The sequence below is a fragment of the Aquarana catesbeiana genome, linkage group LG11, assembly GCF_042186555.1.
Source record: "Aquarana catesbeiana isolate 2022-GZ linkage group LG11, ASM4218655v1, whole genome shotgun sequence".
NCBI classification, from domain to species: Eukaryota; Metazoa; Chordata; class Amphibia; order Anura; family Ranidae; genus Aquarana; species Aquarana catesbeiana.
The window spans coordinates 251,898,124-251,923,826 of record NC_133334.1 but is presented as its reverse complement, the minus strand read 5'-3'; the positions used below and the strand labels follow the sequence as shown (position 1 = coordinate 251,923,826).

Below are 25,703 nucleotides of genomic sequence, written 5' to 3'. Positions count from 1 at the left end.
CCAAACATGATTATATAAATCCAGAATTAATCATAAATGAACCTCTATGTGTACACAGTATATAAAGTCCAGGCACCAGAAGCTAATTAAGCATATACGTTTTCCAAGAGCAATGGTGTACCAAAATCGTTAAATTGAGCGTACCAGAAAAATTTACCCCAAAAAAATCGCACCAAAAAACAGCAAAAAAAATCGTATCAGTTGCAAAAAATGCATAAATGCATCTAAATAATTGTTCGTGCTTTAATAGATTGTTGCTGGTGACTTTTAGTGCTCACAATTCTTGACAGGTGACTTGCGTGCTCCCCCTCATAGGTCCCCACTCACCAGCTCCTATAACCCCTGCAGGGGTAATACGCATGTAATTCTTCAGTATAGACCGGTGTTCACAGGTTCCAGCATCTGCAGTCACTCAGGCAACCTTTGGATTTCCAGACAGTGGCAGGTATAGATAATTATGTTCCTCATGGAAAAGAGAGATTGGCTCCCATAGTGTAGTATCCAAAAAAATCCATTTATTAAAAGTTTAAAAATTAATAAAAAAAAAAAAAATATATAATATAGTAAAAAACAGACAGAAGACAGAGTCCATACAGCATAGGTGCTTTTTCACACAAAGACAACTATCTGATGGCTAGTGCGAGGAGCCCGAGCTATGGGTAAGCAGCATGAGCTCCAGCTGCGTTCCACCTCTAGCTCTAGTTCCCGAAAGTCACGTTTGCGTAGCGATGCCGTACGCGTTTCGTCATAGACGTCTTCAGCGGCGATGTTTTTGCAGAGGCAGCGTAGAGTAAGGCAATTGGCGCCACAGAAATTTCATAAAAGCAGACATGACTACTTTTAGCGTCTTTCAAGAATTGACCTTCTGTGTACAGTTTTATTTCTGCATAACCGTTGTCTAAGGCTGGGTACATGTGGTAAGTCCTTTTTTCGTCAACCCGAAAAAAAAACTTGCAGCTTATCGTACTAACACATCTGTTGTTAGTGCGGTGATCTCCCCCGCTGAGCTGTTGCTATTACAGATTGCTGTACAAACACATCTGTGTGTTGTGCCATTGACTGATTGGTTGCTTTGTTTTCAAGCATGCTCGTTCGACTGGATGAGGAGCTGTACACATGGGCCCAAAAGTCGGCTGGTTCTTGGCGAACCGACCATTTTCGGCCCATGTGTACCCAGCTTATGGTTTTGTGGCATTGTTTGTCAGTGTCTTACTTATAATTAATTATAAAGACAAAATTAAAGGATTTGGCCTAGACTGCAAAACGAGTTTGTTGTATGATCAGTGTCCATTGGCCGAGATCACAAATTAGCAGCCATCCTTAATCCACTTTGGAAAGTGCTACATGCACCACTTCCTGGAATAGATTGTTCTATCTGAACAATAATGTAATGTACAATTTATCAGCTTAGGCAGCCCATACACGGTGAAAATTTCTTTCCTGCAACCACGGGTTGCAGGAAAGAAATTTGCATGATTTCCCCCATCAACACAGAAAGTGCTGACAGGGAAATCCCTCCGGCTGGGCCATTGTCTTCTCCCGGCGGGGGTGGGCGGGTCAAGCTGTTCCCGCCAGGAGAAGACCGTGATTATAATTACAAGAGGATCTGGCAGGCTGGTTGTACCCAAGTTGATTGGTACATTCAGCCTGCCCATTAACGGTTCGAATCTCGGCCGGTTCAGATTTGAACCGTGTATGGCTGGCCTTAGTATAGAGAAATGCATTTAGCAAGTACAGAATCAGTCTCCATAATGAGATAATTAATGAGCGCTATGTGTATAAGAAATGAGGTCTACCTTTTTAGATCTAAGACTTCAGCTCTTTCCTCAGAGATTGAAACTTGTTCCGGAGTAGAGGCGGTTGATCCAGACGCCATGAAACTAGGGATTAGATTCCTGTAGATGAGACTAAGCTTCCTAAAGCTATTCACACCTCAGAACAGATTGAGGCTCATCAGCCATCTTTTCCTGTCCATCAATTACTTAAAGTGGTGGTAAACCCTTACATATACCCAGTGAAGGTACTGGCATCAGGTGATATCCAGAGATTAAACAAATCCTCCTATATAAATTGTACCTGTCTATCTAAAGTCTTCTCTTCTCTACAGCCATTCATAGTCCAGAGTTTATACAGTTTATCTGAGCTTTCAGAAAGCAGAGGGTAGGGAGCTGATTAAAGGGAAGGGACACACCCCCTTCGAACAGCACACTGGAACAGAGCTAAGACTGTCAATCACAGGCTGTGTGCTAGAGCTCCCTCCTCTGTCACCTTATTGTTGTCAGGAAAACACATCAGAAGTGACTCCTAAAGATAACAGGAGAAAGAGGCAGGAGACAATAATGACACTTAGTGCTCTGGATTGAGACAAGTAAAGCACTATAGAGGGATATGCTTTGTTCATATTTCACGTCAGAGGTTTCCAACCACTTTAAAGATTTCATTCTTAAATCATGGAATTAAAGCTTTTTATGTCAAGGATTTGGAAACCATGTTCTCTCTTTAATTTTGAGGAAAAACGACTGTATAAATGTCCTTAGTTGGATGCCTGTTCTGGGGACAACCCAAAATTTGGGATTTTCTTTTACTTTCAATGAAAATAGTAAACGGTGAATCTCCCTAAAGGGAACAACACAGACAGCAATAAAATCTGACAGGTGTTCTTAGCCTTCCCCACTTTATCCAAAACTAAAATTTAAAAAAAATTGCCTTTAGTTACACTGTAAATTTACTGCTGGAGCTTCATCCCTTTTTTATTTGGCTAATAGGTTGTTATGGATTAAGACATGAGATGGCGATATAATCTCCAAAATGAAGCTTTTTGGAATCCCTTTGATAGGAAACTCACTTTTTGTTACAGGCCTGGAGCCTGTTCTAACCCATTCTTCTGAAAAGGGTAAGAAGTTTCCACCTAGACTTAAGAGGTTTTGTGGAAAGAAGCCTTTTCGTGCGCAACAGAACATCTCAGGCCGGTATCAATAATGGCCAAGGAACAAAGATGAGAGGGTCCTTTGAAATAAATAAAGGAAAGGAAGGCATTTTGTTCAATACTCCTGAACCCCTTATGAAAATAAAGTGACGCCAGGGGTGGGAGGAAGGCTCTCTTTTTTTCACAGTCAGTGAGAAAAGATTTCCAGCAGCCCATTTGTACTGCAGAATACAAGAGAAGGCTAGAATTTGTAGGTCCTCCATCCCATCATTTAGAAAGACATTTCTGTTCAGCTAAAAGAAAGTTCCAAGGGACCAGGACATTGAGGTTTTACTCCCATGCCTCTCTAGTCAGGAAACCTTCAGGGAAGTTTAGAATGATTACAAAAGTGCTAAAGATTATTTCCTCTGTGAAAGAGATCAGTCAGCTCTTACGAGTCTTTCTCAGGCAACTCATGAGAACATTGGGCCTGATGACAGCTTCCATCCCAGGCATGCTATGGGCCCAGCTGCATCCTCGTACAGTATAGTATTTTTTGTTAGAATGGAGGAACTGGAGTCAGCACTCCCTACCAGACAGGGGTTCCTCAGGATCTCATCTAGTGGGAGAATCCTTTAAACCTGATGAGGGGGCTTGTCTGGGCTCAGACTTCTTTATGCAGGATAATCTCGGATGACAAAACCTGGGGATGGGGGGCCCATAGAGATGGTTTGCAGTCTCAGGGAACTTGAGGTCCAGAATTTGTAGACCAATCCTCCAATTTCAAAGAGCATTTAGCAGTAGGAAAGGCATTGCCTTCAAAGGAAAAGATGCGCAAGTGCTGTCAGACAATGCAATTACAGGCTCTTATATCCACAAGTCAAGAGGGTAACAAGGTCCCACTCCTCCTTAACACTAGCTAAGGAGCTTCTCTCAAGGGGGAAATTGCATGTGAATTCTCTATTGGCGGTACACATCACAGGCTCTCTCATTGTTCTAGCAGACTGTCTCAGCCAAGCTTAGACTGAAAATGAAGTAATATAGGAAATAGTAGACAGATGGGGAGCCCCGGGTGTGGATGTTTTTGTTTTCACCAAGAACAAAAAAGTTGACAGATGCTTTTCTGTAGAAAGGGAACCCACAGCTCTTGAAACAGATGCCCTGATGCAGAGGTGGGACTTCAAACTAGTTTATGCTTTTCCCCCATTCTCAATCATCCCACTGGTGGAGGAGTTCATTTTCAACTCTCATGTCTCTCTGTCTGTCCTTGGATTCTGCCAGACCATCTGGCTCTATTAGATAGTTTAGAGCAGAGGTGTCAAACTCATATTCAGCAGAGGCCAAATCAGCAGTATGGTTGCTCTCAAAGGTCTGGTTGTGTGCAGGGTTCAGAAGTGCATTATCTACAGAATGCGGGGTTCAGGGGTGCGCAATGTGCAGAGTTCAAGAGTGCGCTGGATGGAATGGAGCACACCAACGACCGGAGCTGTCATGTACCGCTACATGCACTCCGCTACACAGAAAGGCCGCGCCAAGACAATATGTTCTGTGACAGGGGAAACAGAGGATGAAAGCAGGACAAGGCGGCCGGAAGCTGCTGCGAGGGTCATATGACAAGGCCTGGCGGGCCCGATTCGGGTTGCCACATGTGATTTATAGGCTCAAAGGTGTATTCTTAGAAACGTAGGGTGTTCTAATAAAGTGCTTGAAACTATCCTCGGTAGCCATAAATTCACCACAAGGAACATTTATTCTAGTTTGGATGATTTTTTTTTACCTGATGAAAGAAATGTAACGGGCTCAACTGTTCTATTCCTGATGTGTGATTTCCCCCAGGAACCAGTTGATAAACGTTTATCTCTTAGCACCCAAAGTGCAGGTGGCAGCCTTGTCAATGTATGTTGAATTCAAGTTGGCAGAGGATCTTTTAAAAGGTTCCAGATGGCTAGAGAACGTTATATCCCAAGAATCACTAAAACGATTGCACCATGGGACTACATGCTGGTTCTGAATGCTCTCACTGAGAGACTTTTTTAACCCCATTGCTTGCTTGATTCCTTGCTTGCTTATCTATTTTCAACATACTTTCCTGCTGGCTATCACTTCAGCTCTATTTTGTAAGGAGCCCTTTTTTTGTTGATACTATATATATCTAAAATGACTTCAACTTTTCATAGTCCTCAGAGGGTGATACTTCCAACCTTCTGTAATTCTCCAGGAAAGAAATAAGCGATTAGTTCAATTGTCTAGCTGTCAGAAGGTGATGTGTGAGCTATTTAGAATTAACTAAGTACTTTAGAATATCTGGTCATCTACTTGTTCTGTTCAGCATCCCAAATAGTGGAATAAAGCTCCTAAAAGTTCCATTCCCAGATGGATTAGAGGGGCAATACTTTTGACTTACGTATACACAGGGCAGAAAACACCTTTTAAGACCACCGCACATTCTACAAGGTCAGTGGCTACTTCTTGGGCATAAAGGGCAGGAGCCACTTGGGAAGAGATCTGCAGAGCAATGGTGTGATCCACAAACCATGCTTTCATGAAGCATTACTGGGTGCAGTTTTTGTCCAGCCAAGATTTTACTTTGGCCAGAAAGGTTCTACACACCGTTGTCCCTCCCTATGGTATAATAACTTCTTTTTTAGCCTCTCAGATAGCTGTCCTGAAAGACAACCAGGTATAACTACAGCTAGACTAGCCAATAACAGTAGGTCCTGGAGTCTTACATCACTCTGTCTACATTTTCACCCATCTTTGTTTTGGATTGATTGGAGTGGGATTTTTTTCATGGTTTCTCCTCGTGCATATTTGTGCCACTTCTTACTTTAATAACATTGAGGACAAGGGAGCTGGGAGGGGCTTTTAACCATATGTTTTTGGCTTGTGTTTCCTATTAAATGTGAAGTCAATTATCTCTTCCGGAGATGTCCTGGAGGACTCCTGGAAATACTGTTATTGATAAGTTTAACTAGTTTAAAAAAAAATCCTATCTACAGGAAAATTCCATAGCCGCTATTGGAATTTTCCCACTGTTGTTAACTTCAGTCAGAATAGAGGTGGACCCGATTGGGAACTAGTCTGATCATTCTCCACCCACCCCACAACAAAACTCCTTGGTTGATGCACCTGTCTGTTTGTTCAGGCGCATTGGCTAAGGGAACTCAATAACACTGATCCTGTAGGCCTCATCCTGAGACAAATTCATGTAATTGTTCCTGACAGGTGTTGTAAGCACTGAAAAGTTTGGTGGATGCAGAAGCGCGATGGAATACTAAAGAGTGTCTACAATGTTAATATATATATATAGTATTTAATGTCGATACTATATGTACAGAATATCTTACAAAAATCTGCCTACATACAACACTTTTTATGAATTCCACTGTTTGAACCTACAAGCATTTTCAAAAAGAAACCACTGCAAGGACAGTCTGCGTATTCCTTCTGTACAGGCAGAGGGCTCATTTTTTGTTTTACTTTTGTATTTCAAAGACTTCAGGTTGGATCATGTAGTGTTACAAGATTTTCTTCTTTGGGTTGGGTAGTCCTCAATGCAAAGAGTGGGAATGAAGTTATGGTGTCAGTGCCCCTCTCTGCACCATTACATGGAGAAAGCAGGGTTCTGTAATGATGCTCCCTGAGGAGATGGGCCCATAACACCCTGAACTCACAGCTAAAGTTTAATGCCAGGCAACATTTCGTTGCTTCCCCCTTGCAGAGGAAGGTTTTAACAGCTATTTTTTTTTAGAAGGTCAGTAATTGGGAGAAATACCTAACTTATTCCTTGCTTCTACAAGCTTCCCACCCCCCATGTGACTGGTCCCAGAAGTTGCTCCTCCTCCCCACTTGTCAGGTCACAGCCTCCCTGATGTCATCTAGCACAATGCAGGACCAGCATTGTACGTGAGTATGTGAAGGACCCATTCATAGAGGAGAGCATAGGAGCCGGACTCCTGGGGGGAACGATGAACAAGGTAAGTATTCTTATTCCATACCCCACAGACTAAACAAGCAGGTAACTCTGAGTAAGGGGGCAACAAATGAATAGCAGAGTTTTAACACTAAATGGAGATCAGATTTAAGTCCTTTGGGTTGATTGAAGACATCTTGTGAGAAGAGGTACTGTGTGGGACAGCTCTGGACTGAAGGCAAGCATTACAGCCAGGGCTATTTTTTATTTTTAAGCACGCTGAGGAACATTTATAAAAAAAAATATATATATATATATATATAGATGGGGTTGGGCTTTAAGACTGGACGTTTGAAAAAAATTTAAATAAAATACCCCGTAGCACAGATGTATATTATTCTAAATAACCAAACAAATCTTTCAGGTTTCATGCAATGTAATGATGCAAGCAAAACGCCAGACAGGTTAGATTTGTATCAGCCTCTTTATTTTAAGAACATTTGAAAAAAAAAAAAATCCTAAAAGGCATATCACAAAATAAATAAACATTTGTAAATTGTAAAAACTGTACAAAACAAATTCAGCATTAAGAACATTCAGGCCAGGGACTGGCTCATATCATGCTCCGTGCAGAGGCCATGCTAACACCCTGCATTGTCGCATATAGCAGTGCCAAGTATCGCTCGCTGTGCCCTGGAGGTTTGTGATATGGAGGACGATCAAACCTGAGCGAAAGAAGAGGAGAGTGTTGGTCACAGCCACCAATCAAGTGCCTTGTTTTGTTAAAGCTGAACTCCAGGTATGATGATAACTGCATACTTTGCATTGGTCCAGCTTGGAGCGCCGATCACTGTAGTAGTGCGGCTACTACATTAATTGGCAGCTTTACCAGCAGCCGCTCAGGTATAATATATGCATACCTACATTGGTCCACGCTGGACCAATGAAAGTATGCAATTAAGATAAAATCTGAAGTTCAGCTTTATAAATTCCTTTCAGGTGTAAATTTTCTTAGGGGTAGACATAGGAATATACAGTGCCTTGAAAAAGTTATCACACCATTGGAAAGTTTCCACATTTTGTCATGTTACAACCAAAAACGTAAATGTATTTTATTGGGATTTTATGTGATAGACCAACACAAAGTGGCACATAATTGTGAAATGGAAGGAAAATGATAAATGGTTTTCACTTTTTTTTTTTCAAATAAATATGTGAAAAGTGTGGCATGCATTTGTATTTGTAGAACCACCTTTCGCTGCAATTATAGCTGCAAGTCTTTTTGGGGATGTCTCTACCAGCTTTGCACATCTAGAGAGTGACATTTGTGCCCATTCTTCTTTGCAAAATAGCTCAAGCTCTGTCAGATTGGATGGAGAGCATCTGGAAACAGCAATTTTGCCGTTTGCTCACTAAGGTTCTCTAACAAACCTCTGAGGGCGTCACAGAACAGCTGTATTTTTATTGAGATTACATTACACACAGGTGGACTCTATTTACTAATCAGGTGACTTCTGAAGGCAATTGGTTCCACTAGATTTTAGTTAGGGGTATCAGAGTAAAGGGGGCTGAATAAATGCACAAATGAACAAATGCAAGCCAGACTTTTCAGCTATGTATTTGGAAAAAAAATTGAAAACTATTTATGATTGTCCTTCCACTTCACAATTATGTGCCACTTTGTGTTGGTCTATCCCATAAAATACATTTATGTTTTTGGTTGTAACATGACAAAATGTGGAAAATGTCAAGGGGTATGAATACTTTTTCAAGGCACTGTAGATGTCTTTCTATGAGCCACAGACAGACAACTGCCCGCCAGAGTGCCTGGACCCACAGCAATCTTCTCTGTGACTTCAGTAATAATACAATGTAGCTAAAGCAAAGGAAGAGGCTGAAGATCTCTGTGTGATGAAAAGGATATCCTTTAGAATTTTTGCAACCTCTAGGTTTAAACCCCTAATGCCTCGTACACACGAGCGGACTTTTCGACAGACTTTGCAGCGTAGGTCTGCTGGACTTTCAAATGAACGGACTTGGACACACACGATCACACCAAAGTCCGACGGATTCATACGTGATGACGTACGACCGGACTAAAATAAGGAAGTTGATAGCCAGTAGCCAATAGCTGCCCTAGCGTCGGTTTTAGTCCGTCGGACTAGCATACAGACGAGCGGATTTTTCGACCGGACTCGAGTCCGTCGGAAAGATTTGAAATATGTTTTATTTCTAGGTCCGTCGGACTTTTGGAAAAAAAAAAAAAGTCAGCTGGAGCCCACACACGATCAAATTGTCCGACAGAGTCCGGTCCGCCGGACCAAGTCTGCCGGAAAGTCCGCTTGTGTGTACACGGCATAAGGTTTAGAGTCCCTTGATCATCACTATTGCATTGGAATCTGTTGCGTTGCTTGCAACTTTTGCATCACATATGGTTACTTTAATACCCTTATGCCCCGTACACACGATCGGATTTTCCAACAACAAATGTTGGATGTGAGCTTGTTGGCGGAAAGTCCGACCGGACTTTCCGCCAACAAATGTTGGCTAGCAGGTTCTCAAATTTGCCGCCAACAAATGTTTGTTGTCTTACTTTCCGATCATCTGTACACAAGTCCGTCGGACAAAATTCCGCGCATGCTCGGAATCAAGTACGAGCCGGAAGCGCTCAGTCTTGTAAAATTAGCGTTCGTAATGGAGATTTCACGTGCGTCTTGTACGTCACTACGTTCGTAATTGTTGGCCAACATTTGTGTTAACCATGTGTATGCAAGACAAGTTGAAGCCAACATCCTTCGAACAAAAATCCACGGTTTTGTTGTCGGAAAGTCCGATTGTACGGGGCATTAGTGACTGGCACAGGTACAGACTGCCACCAATCTTTCAAAGCCAATAAAGACCTGTATGAGTGAAGAAAAGCAAAGAATGATCATACATTTGTATAAGGAGAGTGTTGGTGAACTGTGCCATTGTTGTATGACATCTTCTATTGTTCCCTGCACAATATGGACAACTATGTTCAAGAGAGTATTTATCCATGGAAGATTTGTCCATCCACGCTGTCTAGCAGGGATGGGGGGATTGAATGATTACTCATGTCAACAAGAGAAATCTTATTATATATGGCCAGCATAACTAAAGGCAAAACATTTCTTGTAGTTTTGGATAGAATGTAGAGTGATTAGACTGCTTGTCAGTTATTATTGTTTTCTATGCACCTATTAAGGAGATTCACCCTCTCTATTTGTCCTGTTTTTCATTATCAATGAAAGTGAAAGTAAAAGAAAATCCCAAATTTTGGGTTGTCCCCAGAAAAGTAATAGAGGGGAAATCTTCCAATGGGGACACTAGTTCTGGTGACCTGGGGGTCCCCAAGGAATTCCCTTAAATAACAGGGATTTCCCCTCACTTCCTGTTTGACTATGGGACAGGAAGTGAAGGGAAATCTCTTCAATGGGACACAAATAGCAAAAACAAATCTGACAGGGGTTATAGGCATCCCTTACTGTATCCAAAATGAAAAAAAAAAGTTTTGCCTATAGTTCTACTTTAACCACTTGCCGACCGCCGCACACACATATACGTCGGCAGAATGGCTCGTACAGGCAAATGGGCGTACCTGTATGTCCCTTCGAATCTGCCGCTTCGCGGGTCCCGCAAACTCGATGTTCACTGGCGGCCCGCAATCATGAGACGGAGAGCAGGAACGGGCATTTCCCTGTTCTGCCTAGTGACATGACAGGGATCTACTGCTCCAGCTGACTCCAGCCTCGGGAGCAGTGATCGCTGTCATGTCAGTGGTAGCCCCTCCCCCCACCACAGTTAGAATCACTCCCTAGGGTACACTTAACCCCTTGCTCGCCCCCTAGTGTTTAACCCCTTCCCTGCCTGTGTCATTTATACAGTAATCAGTGGCTATTTATAGCCCTGATCGCTGTATAAATGACAATGGTCCCAAAATAGTGTCCGATGTGTCCACCATAATGTCGCAGTCCCGATAAAAATCGCAGATCGCCGCCATTACTAGTAAAAAAAAAAAAAAATGGATAATAAAAATGCCATAAATCTATCCCCTATTTTGTAGACGCTATAAATTTTGCACAAACCAATCAATATACGCTTATTACGATTTTTTTCCCCAAAAATATGTAGAAGAATACATACTGGCCTAAACTGAGGAAAAAATTTGTTTTTTTATATATTTTTTGGGGATATTTATTATAGCAAAATGTAAAAAAATATTGCCTTTTTTTCAAAATTGATGCTCTTTTTTTGTTTATAGCGCAAAAAATAAAGACCGCAGAGGTGATCAAATACCACCAAAAGAAAGCTCTATTTGTGGGAAAAAAAAAGTACATCAATTTTGTTTCGGTACAACGTCGCACAACCGCGCAATTGTCAGCTAAAGCGACGCAGTGCCGAATCGCAAAAAATGCTCTGGTCAGGAAGGGGGTAAATCCTCCGGGGGGCTGAAGTGGTTAAGTTCAATTGCAGAATTTCGATCTCTTCCACAAATGAATGATTGTAGGGTGCCATAGATAGTTGCACAAACCTGTTCATCAATCACTTTGATTTCTGACATTGTTGATTTGCAGCATTGTGCAATCCATCACAGATAATTGGGTTGATCAGAAATCCCAACACAATGCAATGGGGTGGACACTTGTGAAATCCTATTAAATCCTCCCACGTGTTTTTAAGCTTCATAGAACGCATTCCCAAACGCAGCCAGAGCAAAGCAGGGATAAGATGTGAGGATGAGATGGATATGTCGCAACCCTGAACATTGTTCTCCTGTATTGATAAATTCTGCGGGAACTTTTTAATTCATTACATGCAATTTATTCCACTGAATCATACAACAAGGCGTTTTGCTGTTCACACCTCTCACAAGCACTTCATATTGCACAGTGCAGTTTCTTTTAACACTTTGGAGCAGTGTGGGAGTCAGGAATGGTATATAGGGAGAGATGGAGCTAAGTGACCTTTTTTGCTTTGTCCTGCATGAAATAAGGAAAGGGTCACTAATGCCTCGTTTCCACTAAGCGGATTGGTTCGGTTCGGTACGGTACGCTATTTTGGGTGTTTCCATTATGAAAGCGGCCCATACAACCAAACCGAAACGTTCCATTCAGGGTCCTGCTTCAGATGTGGGGCCATAGAAAATGGAACGGTTCGGTTAGGGCGGAGCTACGATACATTACACTGATTGGTGGACGTGTGACGCCATGACGGCATTTTTTCTAAACCCACACATGGCCCCTGTCGGTCCGACTTGCAGTGGAAACGCTCACCTGAATAGGCCGGACCATTCTAGGCCTTCCAAACCAATCCGACCCTGAACCGATCTGCTCGGTGGAAACGAGGCATTTGTGTCAAGCTGGTTCACACCAAGATGCACTGCGCCCAGAACGCACGCATTTACGTGGCTTGAGAAACATTACATTAGGCAGCCCATTCAAAATGAATTAGCTGTAACGTAAACCAGTGCATGAAAATTTTGTGCATGCAGCATTTATTTATTTTTTATTTTTTTGTAGCACAATGGAGAAGTGCCCGAGACAAGTTCCATCTTAAATGGTGCCATTGCCCATAACATAAAGTAGTGCAATGGACTTTGACAGAATGACGGTCCAGGCTTCCATGTCCATTGTAAGAAAGTTTGATTATACTTTTTAGCCCTCCCCGTTTAGCTCATTACTTATCATATTTATGCTGACATGTTGGCACCTTGAAAAACGTATCAAATACTTACCGTGATTTTCCTTTCCTGATGTCAATCCATGGTAGCATCCCCTTTTTTTGATCTTGTTATTTTTACGGAGAATGGGAGAGGTTGCTCTAGCTTTCCTTTTATAGATTCAAACAGGTCATGTAGGTGGAGATAGGGGCGGAGCTATATCACATGTATGCTGCCATGGATTGGCATCCAGAAAGGAAAATTACGGTAAGTATTTGATACAATTTTCCGTTTTTTGTCTGTGAACCTGTTGGAGAGATTTCCATCATTTCCTGTCTTGGGAAATCTCCCAAGCAGGGACACAGTGATAAATACCTCCTAGAGGTCCTAACCCTTCCTACTCTGCCCAAAACAGAAACGTACACACAAACTCAAACTTTGTTGCTTGAGTTGACCTTCAAGAGAAGATTGGTTTAAGAACCCCATTTCTGTCGATGTCGTTGTGCAATGCCCTTCAGAGCTTGCTCACAGTGATTGCTTTTTCGGTGGCACCAAACCGATAATATGGAGTATGTTAAGGCTGTGCCAGGTATGGCTCATATTGCTTTGGCAACTTGCTCTTCTTCTGATCTGCCTGAGGTATATGTATGCATAGTGTAGTCTTGTCTCTGTTAGACTTTGCTGGTGATAAAATTGTCCCTGGTGACTTCAATCTTCCACTGTCTTTGACCCTGGTAGGTCGTGCAAGGTAAACTTTTGGCTGGTCCTGTCGTTGTAACACTCTTGCGGTGTCACCTGAAACAAGACCTCATCCGTTCACACTTCTGCTAATGCCAGGTTATAAAGCTCCTGTTTCTTGCCACAGCGCCGGGCAACAATCGCCACGTACAAGCTTAGAAGCGCTAGCCAATAACAGCCGTACAGTATTGCTCCCGTTATCAGGAACAGCAGTTCCGTGTCAGTGAAGGGGTCCTGACTTTGGCAGTAGGCTGTGTACACTAGACCACCCAAAAGGACACAGAACCAGACGGATACTGGTACTACCCCCATGAAGTTAACTACAAGCTTTTTGCGTCCTGAGGTACCCCAGCCAGACTTGTTGATGGTGATCACGGCAAACATTTTGGCAGGTAGCAGGCTTGTCATATAGAGAAGAGAATACAAAGACATGAAGATCATTTCAACATTGCCACGGAGGAAGCACGCATAGGTGGCCTTCACAATGCCGACAAGCTGAACGGTTAGGAGGAAAAGCATGATGTTCCAAATGCGGCCACGGTAAAAAAGTTGCACCACCGTGGCCACCAGAAAGAACGGGAAGAAACCGGTCACCACCGATTCGTAGGTCATCCAGAGGTGATGCTTGTGGAACCACAGAGCGTTGTACAACCACTCCCGAAAATAAGATTTGCTCCACCGTGTCTGCTGGTTAAGCCAACGCAGGTACTTGGTAGGGGTCTCTGTCAGGCACTTGGAACGCGCTGTGTACTTAGTCCGAAAACCCATGCTAAGCACGCGATTGGTGAGATGTCGGTCATCTCCAAAGCTGCATTTCTGTCCCAAGAAGGTCTGGTGGTACCAATCCTCCAGGAAATATTGCAAAAGGCTGTTCCGATACATCCCCAGCGGGCCGCTAATGCACTGCACACAGCCAAAGTAGGACTGGCAAGCTCGCTCCACATTAAATGCCATCCAATAACGCACACTGCTCAAGAAGGAGATCCATGAATCATATTTGTTTAAGATCTGGAAGGAAATCAAATGAGACGTCAATGGCAGTTAGAGTTGAGTCAATGAAACAAAATAATCCTAAAGTTCCTGGGTTAGCCAATCACATTCCTGTGATTCAGGTTGCTATGAAAATACTTAATTTTCTTCAATTTTCATACATGTGATGTGCTATAGTCTTCAAAGTTAGAGCACATATATAATAATGGATATATTGAGAGCAGGTATGCCTGGAGGGAGCCCACCCCTCCTTAAAAGTATAGGGGCGCACAGGACACCCAGCAATAGCACAACGGCAGCGAAGGTATCCAGTGCGTCCCCTCACCAATTCTCCAACAGTACAAACAAACGACAACCGCCCCAACCTATAAAACACGAACAAAAGAGGGCGCACCAGCCTAGCGCATAATCCGACATTTATTGAAAAGCAATCGTTTAACGTTATACTTGTATATAGAATTTTAAACGCTTGCCTTTCAATGTATGTGAGATAATGCACTAGGCTGGTGTGCCCTCTTTTGTTCATGTTTTGTAGTGGTTTCAGGACATCCCCAGTCCGAGAAGGCAGCAAGGCTTGTCCCTAGTGTACCTTTAGGCCCCTTTCACACTGGGGCGGTTTGCAGGCGGTATTGCGCTAAAAATACCGCCTGCAAACCGCCCCTGAACAGCCTCCGCTGTTTGTTCAGTGTGAAAGCCCGAGGGCTTTCACACTGAAGCAGTGCGCTGGCAGGACAGTAAAAAAAGTCCTGCCAACCGCTTCTTAGGAGCGGTGTATTCACTGCTCCTAAACCGCTCCTGCCCATTGAAATCAATGGGACAGCGCGGCTATACCGCGGTAATACCGCAGCTATAGCCCCGCTGTACGAGCGGATTTAACCATTTTTCGGCCGCCAGCGGGGGTTAAAACCGCACCGCTAGCAGCCGAATACAGCCGCAAAAACAACGGTAAAACAGCGCTAAAAATAGCGCTGTTTTACCGCCGACGCCCCCACCGCCCCAGTGTGAAAGGGGCCTTAATGAAGGGGTGGTCTCCCTCCAAGCATACCTGCCCTTAATCTATCCATCATGATATATGTGCCCCAACTTTGGAGACTCTCAAAATGTATGGAGTTAGGACTGCAGTATACCAGGATGCCATGAAGTGGCCATGCAGCTTACGCATATATTTGCAAATGTGTGAAAACCAAACCCCTGGTTTTAAAGTGAACTGTTAGACAGAACAATTCAGTTTGCTGCAGACTGGCTGGTAAGTGTGCTGGGTGGGAATTTTTCTTTGTTATTTTTTGACTGCTATATTCTTCAATGTAGATACCAGTCTTATTAAATCTAGTTATAATGGAACCTCAATGTATTTTGTAAGGTCAGCCCACCCAAAATGTTATGTTTTGAATAAATGCTGGTGGGTCAGAGCATCCTGTTGTGTCTCACATCTCTCCAGGACACCAGAGATTACATCTTCTTCTCAGGGTTTTCCTCTGCCAACCCCTTTGGCATAAGTCTTACTCCTTTAGTTGAAATTCTTTAAAATAAATTCAAGTGTTTGTTACCCCAACATTTCATATTCCTAATACGTGCCTAATGTACCATGTACTTGTATGAGAAAGTATCCTGTTTTCTTTGTATTGCGTCCTTCCTGTGAAATCCCTGGTCTATTTCCTATTAAAAACTGACCACACTAAGCAGGAGAGCACACCATGGTCAGTTCTCTAGCTGTGCTGGGAACTCTGCCTGCTCTCCTCCAATGATCAGACTTGTCCTAAGACACCCCTCCTGCACAGCCTTTCACTGGGAAGCTCAGTGTGCTGCTGCTGCTTCCCCACCTCTTATGCTCTTATGCCGCTGAGAACAGAGGGAGCAGAGGGAAGGTGATCACTTATTAAAAAGGGATAAAAAAGGTATTTATATATATATTTTTTCAATATATACACAATTGTTTTGCCTTTCATTTCTATTTCAAACTAAGTGGGTCGTTTTACAAGGTGATCGTTTACAACCACTTTAAGCTTGGAGATCCCATTATGTTGGTCTCAGCAAGTGAGCTGACTTGGGAAGTCAGATACATATACCTTACAATTGGAATGCCACTAAAATTGAATGTACACTTTACCTGCACTCAGGGCTTTTTTTTCTCAAACAATAGGTGCTGGAACTCAACCACGACCCCCCAAAACCCCTCCTCCCACACACACACCCTCCAAATCACATCAAATAGTGGGTGTGGTCATATTTCACAAACAGTAGGAGGGTCTTAAAGGGGCATTAAATATCAGGATTGCATCACATACAGAGTGCAGAGTTCATGGGGGTTACACACAGAGTGCAGAGCTGTCACTTGTAAACACAGAAACCAGACTTCTGTGTTTACAAGTGATTGTGGTGAGCAGGCACCAAAGGGTCTGAGCCAGAGGTGGTGGAACTGAGTTCCACCAAGTTCCCCCTGAAAAAAAGCCTTGCCTCCACTAGCCATTCAATCGAAAAAAAGGTTGTGACATTTACCTGTACATCTCCTCCAACTCCACCCACTTTTGGGTCTTCCTCCAAAATCCGCAGCATTTCTGCAGTGCATGCTGGGTCCAACACAGTGTCAGAATCACAGACCTACAAAGAAGTTAAAATGGTAAAATAAATCACGTAGAGCTGTTCTGTTTTTACGTATTCTGAAATCAAATGCATACAGTATCAAACATGCAGGAAAAAAAATACTACATTGATTTGCAGATGTACCTCATATACCATGTACAGTGGAGATCTGTCAGGTACTCCTAACCTGTCCACATTCTTTGCTTTAATCCACCAGTTCAGCCTTCCCAAAGTCCTGTGCAAGATTCAACCTTCTGAAAGGTGATTCCCTGCCCCCCCCCCCTTTATTACAGCATTTAGGCCTGGTGATTGGCTCCTCGGGTACCACGTGAGCCACTGTTTGGTGGCAGAGTGGAGGATCACATGTTCCTTCTTCTCTGGACCCATGGGGATTTCCATGGTGGATGAAAAAAATTGATCAGAATGGCAAACAAGGTGGGAGCCGGCATCTTATGGTTCTCCAACTTCTGCTGTTGGAAGAAACATGATGCATATACGGTACTTTAGGTTTGATAACAGAAAATAAACCCTCCCGCGCACGAGTGGACTACTAGACAGTCTGTATATCGTGATGGTGCATGTCACTGGCCTTGCTGCCCTCAGGGATAGGGGTATCCTAACGATAAACGAGAAAAAGAAAGAGAGGGCGCACCAGCCTAATGCATTATCCTTTGGATAGATTTTATTAGAAATGAATATAAAAAAAAAACTACTCACAAACGTAGCTGAATGGCTCACAATGTAAATGGTTTCCACAAGTAGCAGCAATAAGTCACAACCAGATACACTCCAAATGGTCACAGAGGAAATGAGGAAGGCAATTGCCGGCTGACGTGTTTCGAAGGATCACCTTCTTCCTCAGAGCCCCAATGAGTGGACTACTTAATCAAAAGCAGTCAAACACGCTTGAAAATCCTCCACTCAGATTTCACCATACACGCTGGGAGATAGATTGCATGAAAACCAATAGGATCCTCCTTAGACAGACTCTCATCACATCTTAACGGAGTCTCTCCGGTGCCTCACCGGCAGAGTACACAAAGGCAGCTCAGGCCTCCGTACAGGATGACGAGAGCGACCCCGTCATCCTGTACGGAGGCCGTACAGATGTGAAAGGGGGTACAGTGGTGGGGCAGATGTGCAGGGGGGGGTACAGTGGTGGGGCAGATGTGCAGGGGGGGGTACAGTGGTGGGGCAGATGTGCAGGGGGGGGTACAGTGGTGGGGCAGATGTGCAGGGGGGGGTACAGTGGTGGGGCAGATTTTCAGGGGGAACAGTGATCTGAGGTGCAATTGGGGCTGATCTGAGGCCTGAGAGTGCAGGATGTTAATTTTTCACTACTGCTCAAATAGTTTACAGCATTTACTTTATAAAAAATCCTTTTCGTGATTGAGTGTGAAGTTGACCTTTTTTTGTTATAAAATCGGCACGCTCAATTTCTTTGAAAACATTTTTCGACACACTGTGCTCAAAAGATTGCCTGCCCCTGGTCTAAAGTATGGATTACAGCACACCACACCTACCTGGCCTTTCCCCGTTCCCAATCATCCCTACTTTATCATCTCTAGTTAGCATCACTCCTCCATAAATTAGATCCTTAACACCATCCCCGGCCTAATATGTTCGATATTGGACACTCAATGACATATCCCTCATTCTACTTGGCAACTGGCCACCTAGGGGGTCCAAGCGATGCAACATGGAGAGAAGGTAGGTCACACGTTTCCCCATACCTGGAAGTACCAGGGTTGGAGATCAGGGGTATAGGTAAATATTGCCAATGGGGTCTACTTTGTAAAAATTTGAATGGTGGGTTTGAAGCTTTGAAGCAGAACTCCAAACAGGTCAAAAGACAAATTAATGCAGCTCCGTATTGTTAACACATCATTACAATAAGATTTTTTTGGCCTAATGTAAAATCTTTTTCTTGAAGCCTTTTGAGTGACACAAGGATATAGTAATTATAGATATGTGGGTTATGCTGCTGCCTTCAGGAGGTTGGAAACTGACAAAAAAAAAAAAACACCTTAAAGAGAGGCATCAGCCTGCGAATAAAAATGTAAACTTCAAATACTGTAACTGCTGATTTAAAAAACACACACTTACCTTTCCCAGAATCCAGCGATGTTCTCACCTGACCTGGATTTTTTCCAGTGTTCGGGTGCAGGTGCCGGCATCTTAACTGTGGGCAGCCGACTGTGACTCTATGCAGCTTCATAGCCAGCTGCCCACTGTGCATGCGCAAGCCACGCTACACCCCATGATTGGTCCTCCCAGCCTCCTGGGACCTGTGATGTGTCCCAAGAGGCTGCGGGGGAAAGAGGGAAGGAACAATCTTCTGCTCAGATCGGACCTGAGGATCGGACTGCTGCGATCTGATCTGAAGTGGGAGCAGGTACCTGTCAAAATCACATACCTGCCCCCCCCCCAAAAAAAAAACATTCCAAATGTGGTGGTGGGGAGGAAAAGCTGAACTTCCCCTTGTGAGTGAATTTCGGCTTGAAGCCAGCCTAACCCGGCCTACAACCGTCATGCCTTAGTTTTGTAAGCCATCCACTCTTAAAGTGGTTGTAAATCCTTAAATATACCCAGGGAAGTGACTGGCGTCAGGTGATACACAGAGATTAAACAAATCCCCCTACATAAGTTGTACCAGTTTATCTGCAGTCTTCTCTCCATCCCTTCAAAGTCTTTTTTTTAAAGCTTGTGTGAAACTTCAGAAAAAAGGAGGTAGAGAGTTGAAGTTACACTCTGCAAAACTCAGTAAGGAGAGCTCCGAGAGCTGAATGGAGGGAAATCACACACCCCACCCTTCACACAGCACACAGGAACAGAGCTGAGGCTGTCAATCTTCTGCAGTTCCCTCCCATGTCACTTTTTTTCTCTTGGTGTCAGGAAAACTTGTCAGAAGTGACTCATGCTGATAGCAGAGGAACCAAGCTTCAGACATAAATGTCACCCAAGTGCACTTAAATCCTGTTTCAAATTGATGCGATTTGGCATGCGATTTGACTTGTCAAATCGCATGCCAAATCGGCAGCTATTGCCCGCAATGGAACCGTCCGAATTGGTGCAGCGCCGACTTTGCGTCGCTGTACCGATTCCCAAAAGTAGTTTCTGTACTGCTTTTGCCGATTTCAGGTGCGATTTCAATAGACATCTGTGCAGGAAACCGCACAGATGTCTCTGAAATCGTCGGACTGACATGCGGAATTAAATTGCGCAAGTTCAGCTGAACTCGCACGATTTCAATCCTGCATCAATGTGAACCAGGGCTAATTGAGACAAGTACACACCAGTGGCGGCTGGTGCCTAATATTTTTTGGGGGCGGCACAACCAACACAACTACCACAGACAAAGACACAGACACGGCCAGCAGCGATCACCCCACAGCACCCCCCATGTGCGGGAGACACAGACACGGCCAGCGGCGATCATCCTGCACCCGCAGCATTCCTTCCCCAGACATGACACATCCAGCAGCGTTCACCCCGCAGCATCTCCCCCCCTCCAGCGGGAGACACAGCCAGCACCAATCACCTTACCTAGTGGAGGCATGGAGGAGACACGGGAGACATGGAGGCAGGGAGAAGGAGGAGCTGGGCCGCTCCAGCAAGGACACAGGCATTCTCCTTTCCGGCCGACTGGAACCCAGAAGTGTGTCCTGAGACACAATTGGCCAGGAAGTCATAAGACTCCCTGCCCATTAGGTGCTTCCTGATTGGCTGGGAGGAGAATGTGGCAAAATAGCGAATACTCATTTGCTAGTGTCACATAACTGGGTGGGATCAGGGCGCACTCTCTGAGCCCAGAGCCCACCATATTTTGAAACCTATTAGAGCCTCTGGTTCTAATCAGGTGCTTCAAAATACACCCCCTCCCACCCCTGCCTATCCCTGCAATTGTAATTTGTGTGTCCGGCGTCCTGAAAGAGGCCGGGCACATGAATAGGGAGGGCGGTGGCGGTGGTAGGAGGGGCGACCCACAATGCACGGGCCGCCAATGGTACACACTATAGAGGGATATGCTTTGTTCATATTTCATGTCTGAGCTTTACAACCACTTTAAGGCCAATAACAGAGTATGTCCCAACAATGGACGTTATGAAAAATATTTTACAGTAAGTACAAAAATCCTATTTTCCTTATGTTCTATTAAGGGACACAGGCATATAATAAATTACTGACCTGTAAGACATTTAATATAAAAAAAAAAAAAAACATTGTAAAGAGGGGTGGGCAAAAGCCACTGAGAGATCCAATAAATATGGAAATCTTTTGAGAAAAGTATCCAAAGGAAGAACTGGCAAAAGGACTCGTAAAAAAATGGGACAGTATGGAAATTGTTACTGTAAAAAAGGCACCAAAAATGAATCAGAACAGGACAAGTAGCACCACTAGGGGGAGACTGCTATCTGAAAGGTTACTAGATCTCAGCAATGGAGTGGAGGAGAACCCAGCAACCACCATAAGGAGATAACAGGTAGGAGAAAACCTACAACTCCAAAAGTGGTCAACAAAAAATAAGATTATTTGTAAAGTAAGGCAGGAGCCAAGGGTACAAAATCCTTGACCTTAGTGAAGGAATGACAGATAAGTTATGTCTCAACCAAGGATCAAACAGCTGGGGGTTGAAGCAGAATACTCTTAATACTTGGATTCAAAATAAAATAGCCCTTTAAACCCGGCCATACATGGATCGAAATTCAGCCGGATCAGCATGTATGGGCTAGCATGACCGGTATTTGGACATAAGTAAGGAATGTTTCTCTTTATGGAAAACTCATTCTGAATATCCGATTTTTTTTACCCCCTGCATCTACCTGCTGGTTCATGATTTTAATAATAATAATAATCATTTTTGCCAACACACATTATTTTTAACTGTGAATGAATAAAATATATATTTTAGGGCTTAGTGGGTTCTGTATGGAGGGAGATCGACGCACATTTCTTATGTTGATGATTTATCAGTCACAAAAAATCATTCCAGCACACGTTCCATTCCAGCGTCTCCCCTCTATCTCTTTAAATGGGACCTTATATATATATATATATATATATATATATATATATATATATATATAGTGCTGCAAAGCAGTACTTTAGCATTTCTTTTCCAGGCGAAAACAACGTCCGGGAGCCCCCCCTCCCCCCTCAGATTTTGCACTTACACAGATGTGCTGCAGGGCTTCAGATCCTGAAAGCTCTGTGGCACATCTGGGCATGTACCGGTTTCCCCTCGTGCATGCGCAGACAGGTAGCACAGAGATCTGAAAGAGCCCCCATCCTCGCGCATGGGCGGAAAATATTCTGCACGTGCACAAAAGTTCCGAAGAGCTCTCCCATGACCTGACGGCCAGGCAGAACCCTTTAGGACGTCTGTGTATTCTCCATAATGGCAGCACCTGAGAGGGGCACAGAGCAAACAGACAGAGGGCTAAAGTCCCTCTTTAACAGCTAGCCAGCAAAGAAAACAAATGACACTGTTTAACAAGTTGCGTTAAAAAAAAAACGAAGGATTTAGTTGCACTACATTTGCAAATATGTGGAAGCCACCCTGCCTCAAGGCCTCTCTGTGTAGTGTGGTTCCTAACACTACTAATCTATGAGGACCTCCATGTTTGAGCACATGTATGAAAAACAAAAAACAGCACAAAAAATACTAACATGAAAACAGCAGCTGAACACTGAGGGTCAAAATATCCCAAAATGCCAATATAATAAAAGGCAGTGCAGAGCATAAACAAACAAAAGACGTAATGAATCTAAAATAATGATAGCAAAGTCCATAAGATTGGTATTCAGGGAAAAACACCATCAAGTGTCCAAAACGGTGATCCTATGGATGACAGACAAGGTGATCGTGTAATAGCTTCCACCAACAGTGAGTCCTAGCAGCTCACCTCAGGGTGTGGACCCCGGAGTATATCAGTCAGGTCACACAGGCAGTCCCTTCACAAGGGTATATATGCTGATCTACTGGATGAGAAGGATCGCTGGAGATGGGTGCATGCTAGTATTATGAGATCCCTGGTATCCTGACCATATGCTCCGATACGTTCATACGTGGAATGACAGCAATACAATATAGTGCTCTCCGTATGATATGTAAAAAAGCATTTAATATAAAAAAGGGCAATTACACTTACAAGTGTGGCACTGTACCTCAGTGCTAAGGTAATCAGGCGAACAACAGTTTACCACGAGGATCATCGCGAGACGCGGTTGACGTCACGCTAGTCACGTGGTTCCGTACGCGTTACGTCCCAGGGGGCAGGACTTCATCAGCGGTGACGGAATGACATGTGGCACCCGCTATATATACCATGGCCTGACACCTCCGGCCCTTAAAGGTATTGCACATGGGAATATTACTAACAGCTCACACTAACACCTCAGGTCGTCAAAGGTATTACGCACGGTCGATAACCTAATATACAACCAGGCAAAACCCGGAAGTAATGGAACTCCCGGAGACAGACTGAGAATACTGAGCTTATAGAATGTGTATCACCAAGTGTATCCGTATAGCAAAAACTAACCACCCCAAATAGTTCTAAGAACCAAGTGAAGGATAGTACTATAATTTTGTCATAAGACGGACATAAAAATGCATTAATAGACATAATCTATTATGCAATAAATAACCATTTTAAAATGAATCATATAAAACTAATAATAATAATGATTAACCCGCATCTCCATTGATCCTCATACATAACGTATATACAAACAGAGACATAAACATAATTCGCATAAACTTAACAATTAGAAATGAAACAATTTACGTCAAACTCAACGTTAAGGCCTGCTGGTACTAAGACCTTGGTCTCATGTATCCAGTGAGATTCCCTACGGCTGTCGGAAAGTCCGATCGTGTGTACACAAGTCCGTCGCACAAAAGTTCGCGCATGCTCTGAATCAAGCAGAAGGAGCTGCACTGGCTATTGAACTTCCTTTTTCTCGGCTCGTCGTACATCTTGTACGTCACCGCGTTCCCACATTCGGAATTGTTGGCCAACATTTGTGTGACCGTGTGTATGCAAGACAAGTTTGAGCCAACAGCCTTCGAACAAAAAATCCACGGTTTTGTTGTCGGAGAGTCCGATCGTGTGTACGCGGCATTAGAATGCCTCTAAAAGAACGGTCAAGGAAATTCAATTGAACTGCGAAGTGAGTCAATGTAAAGACTGACTTCCATATTCAGATAGAAAATGGTTCAAAATTAAGGAAAGGGAAGGAGAGAATTATCATTCCATCAAGAAACCAGAATAAGAAAATAGGTTTCCTTAGCAAAGCTAAGGAGCAATCATCCAACCTCATAGGACACTAGCAAAAAACAGAGACATGACCGTTGGAGGCGAGGTTATAAGCAGCCTGGCTTAACCTTTTTTTTGTTTTGCCATTGTCCAGATCTCATAAAGGAATCAGCATAACCCACACATCTATGATTTACTTTATCCCTGTGTCAGTCAATGGATGATAAAGAAATTTATTTTTTAAATACAAGCAATGTAAGTACCTGAATTTGATTTGGTATTAGCCCCTGTTTAGCAGAGCTTAGAATATAAACTGAAAAGCAGCACAAGAAGCCAATAAGCTGTGCTGCATTGCAAGAAGGATGTTGAAAGAAGGAGACAGCAGAGTGACTGCGATATACGCTCACCTATCTGCTGCTTCTCCTTTCACTGTCCAGTCATAGGTTGGGGGCTAGGAGCTGACCTGTTATTGTTACTGAACTGCAGCAGAGACAAATCAGGTCTTCTGACATCTCAGAACCAGATGGAGAGGAATAATTCCTATTATTCAATTAATTGTTTGCCTGGGGTTCAGCTTTAAAGGAGCTAAAGTGTCTTGGATGAGCGCTTACTCTTTGAAGCGTTTGTTAACCTAAAAAACAAAAACATATTGATCCTGTTCCCTTAAAGCATGTTATACAGGACAGTGCTTGTGCTGTGTAATTTGGCCCTCTGTAATACCTAAAATATCTGGCTGATCCTGCCTGTTTCTGCCCTCACCTCTGTAAACTGACCATGGTTAATCATGGCTGCTGAGCCCTGACACCATGGCCAGTTTACATGCCTCCGTCATCTACAGGTCTCCTGTCCTCCTCTGTCCTCCCCCCCCCCCCCCCCCGCCTGTCTGCTCCTGTGTCAGTGCCGCCCCCCTCCCCTCTTGCTGTGGAAGTTTTACTTAAACTTTATACCATTCTGTCTAACAGTCCTATGTGCACCTGTGTCTGTGTTTTATAAAAATAAACCGTTGTACCATTTTTCAGAGCGCTGGTTGCCGCTCATGTGACCCATCGCCTCTCTCCTCCTTCTCCCCTCCCGTTAATGAATCCTCGGCCCGGCCCACTGTCGCTGTCAGACGGGAAGAGGAGAGAGCTGGCGGGTCACGTGAGTGCCAATCGGCGCTCTGAAAACTGGTAAAGAACGGCTCACTTTTATAAAACACAAACCCAGGGGCACATAGGATTATTAAACAGACAGTATGGTATAGAGTGCATTAAGTGGCTTAACAACCACTTTAAGGCAGAACTGGTTTATTATTTGCTGCATCTCATAAAATTAGAATATCATCAAAAAGTTTATTTCAGTAATTCAATCCAAAAAGTGAAACTCATATATTTTATATAGACACACACAGTGATATAAGAAAAAAGGGGGAGTTGAATCGCGCTAAAACAAATTGGTGATCATACACATCATCACCAAACCAAATATTTAGAACTAAGTGAAGAGTTCCCCTTTAGTGTATACATAATATACAAAACACATGTCAAATGAATACTCCATCCAAAAAAATATTCAAAGTGGTAATAAAAAGTCCATATATAAAAAATAAATCACCCAAGTGATATGAAAGTATCTTAAAAAAGTCCCAAAAAACAT

The 25,703-nt window shown here is 43.4% G+C and overlaps 1 protein-coding gene across 2 annotated transcripts in view; it reads right to left on the bottom strand.

Moving 5' to 3' along the window:
* Positions 1-7,283: 7,283 nt before the first annotated feature.
* The window catches only part of HAS3 (hyaluronan synthase 3), a 34,007-nt gene continuing 15,587 nt past the window's right edge, over positions 7,284-25,703 (bottom strand). For both annotated transcript variants that reach the window (XM_073605577.1, XM_073605576.1), the window contains 2 exons: positions 16,723-16,824; positions 7,284-14,244 (listed from right to left, as the gene is read on the bottom strand). In XM_073605577.1, the coding sequence (XP_073461678.1) occupies positions 13,315-14,244; positions 16,723-16,824 (1,032 nt within the window). In that variant the 3' untranslated portion in view covers positions 7,284-13,314. The remainder of the gene's footprint in view (positions 14,245-16,722; positions 16,825-25,703) is intronic.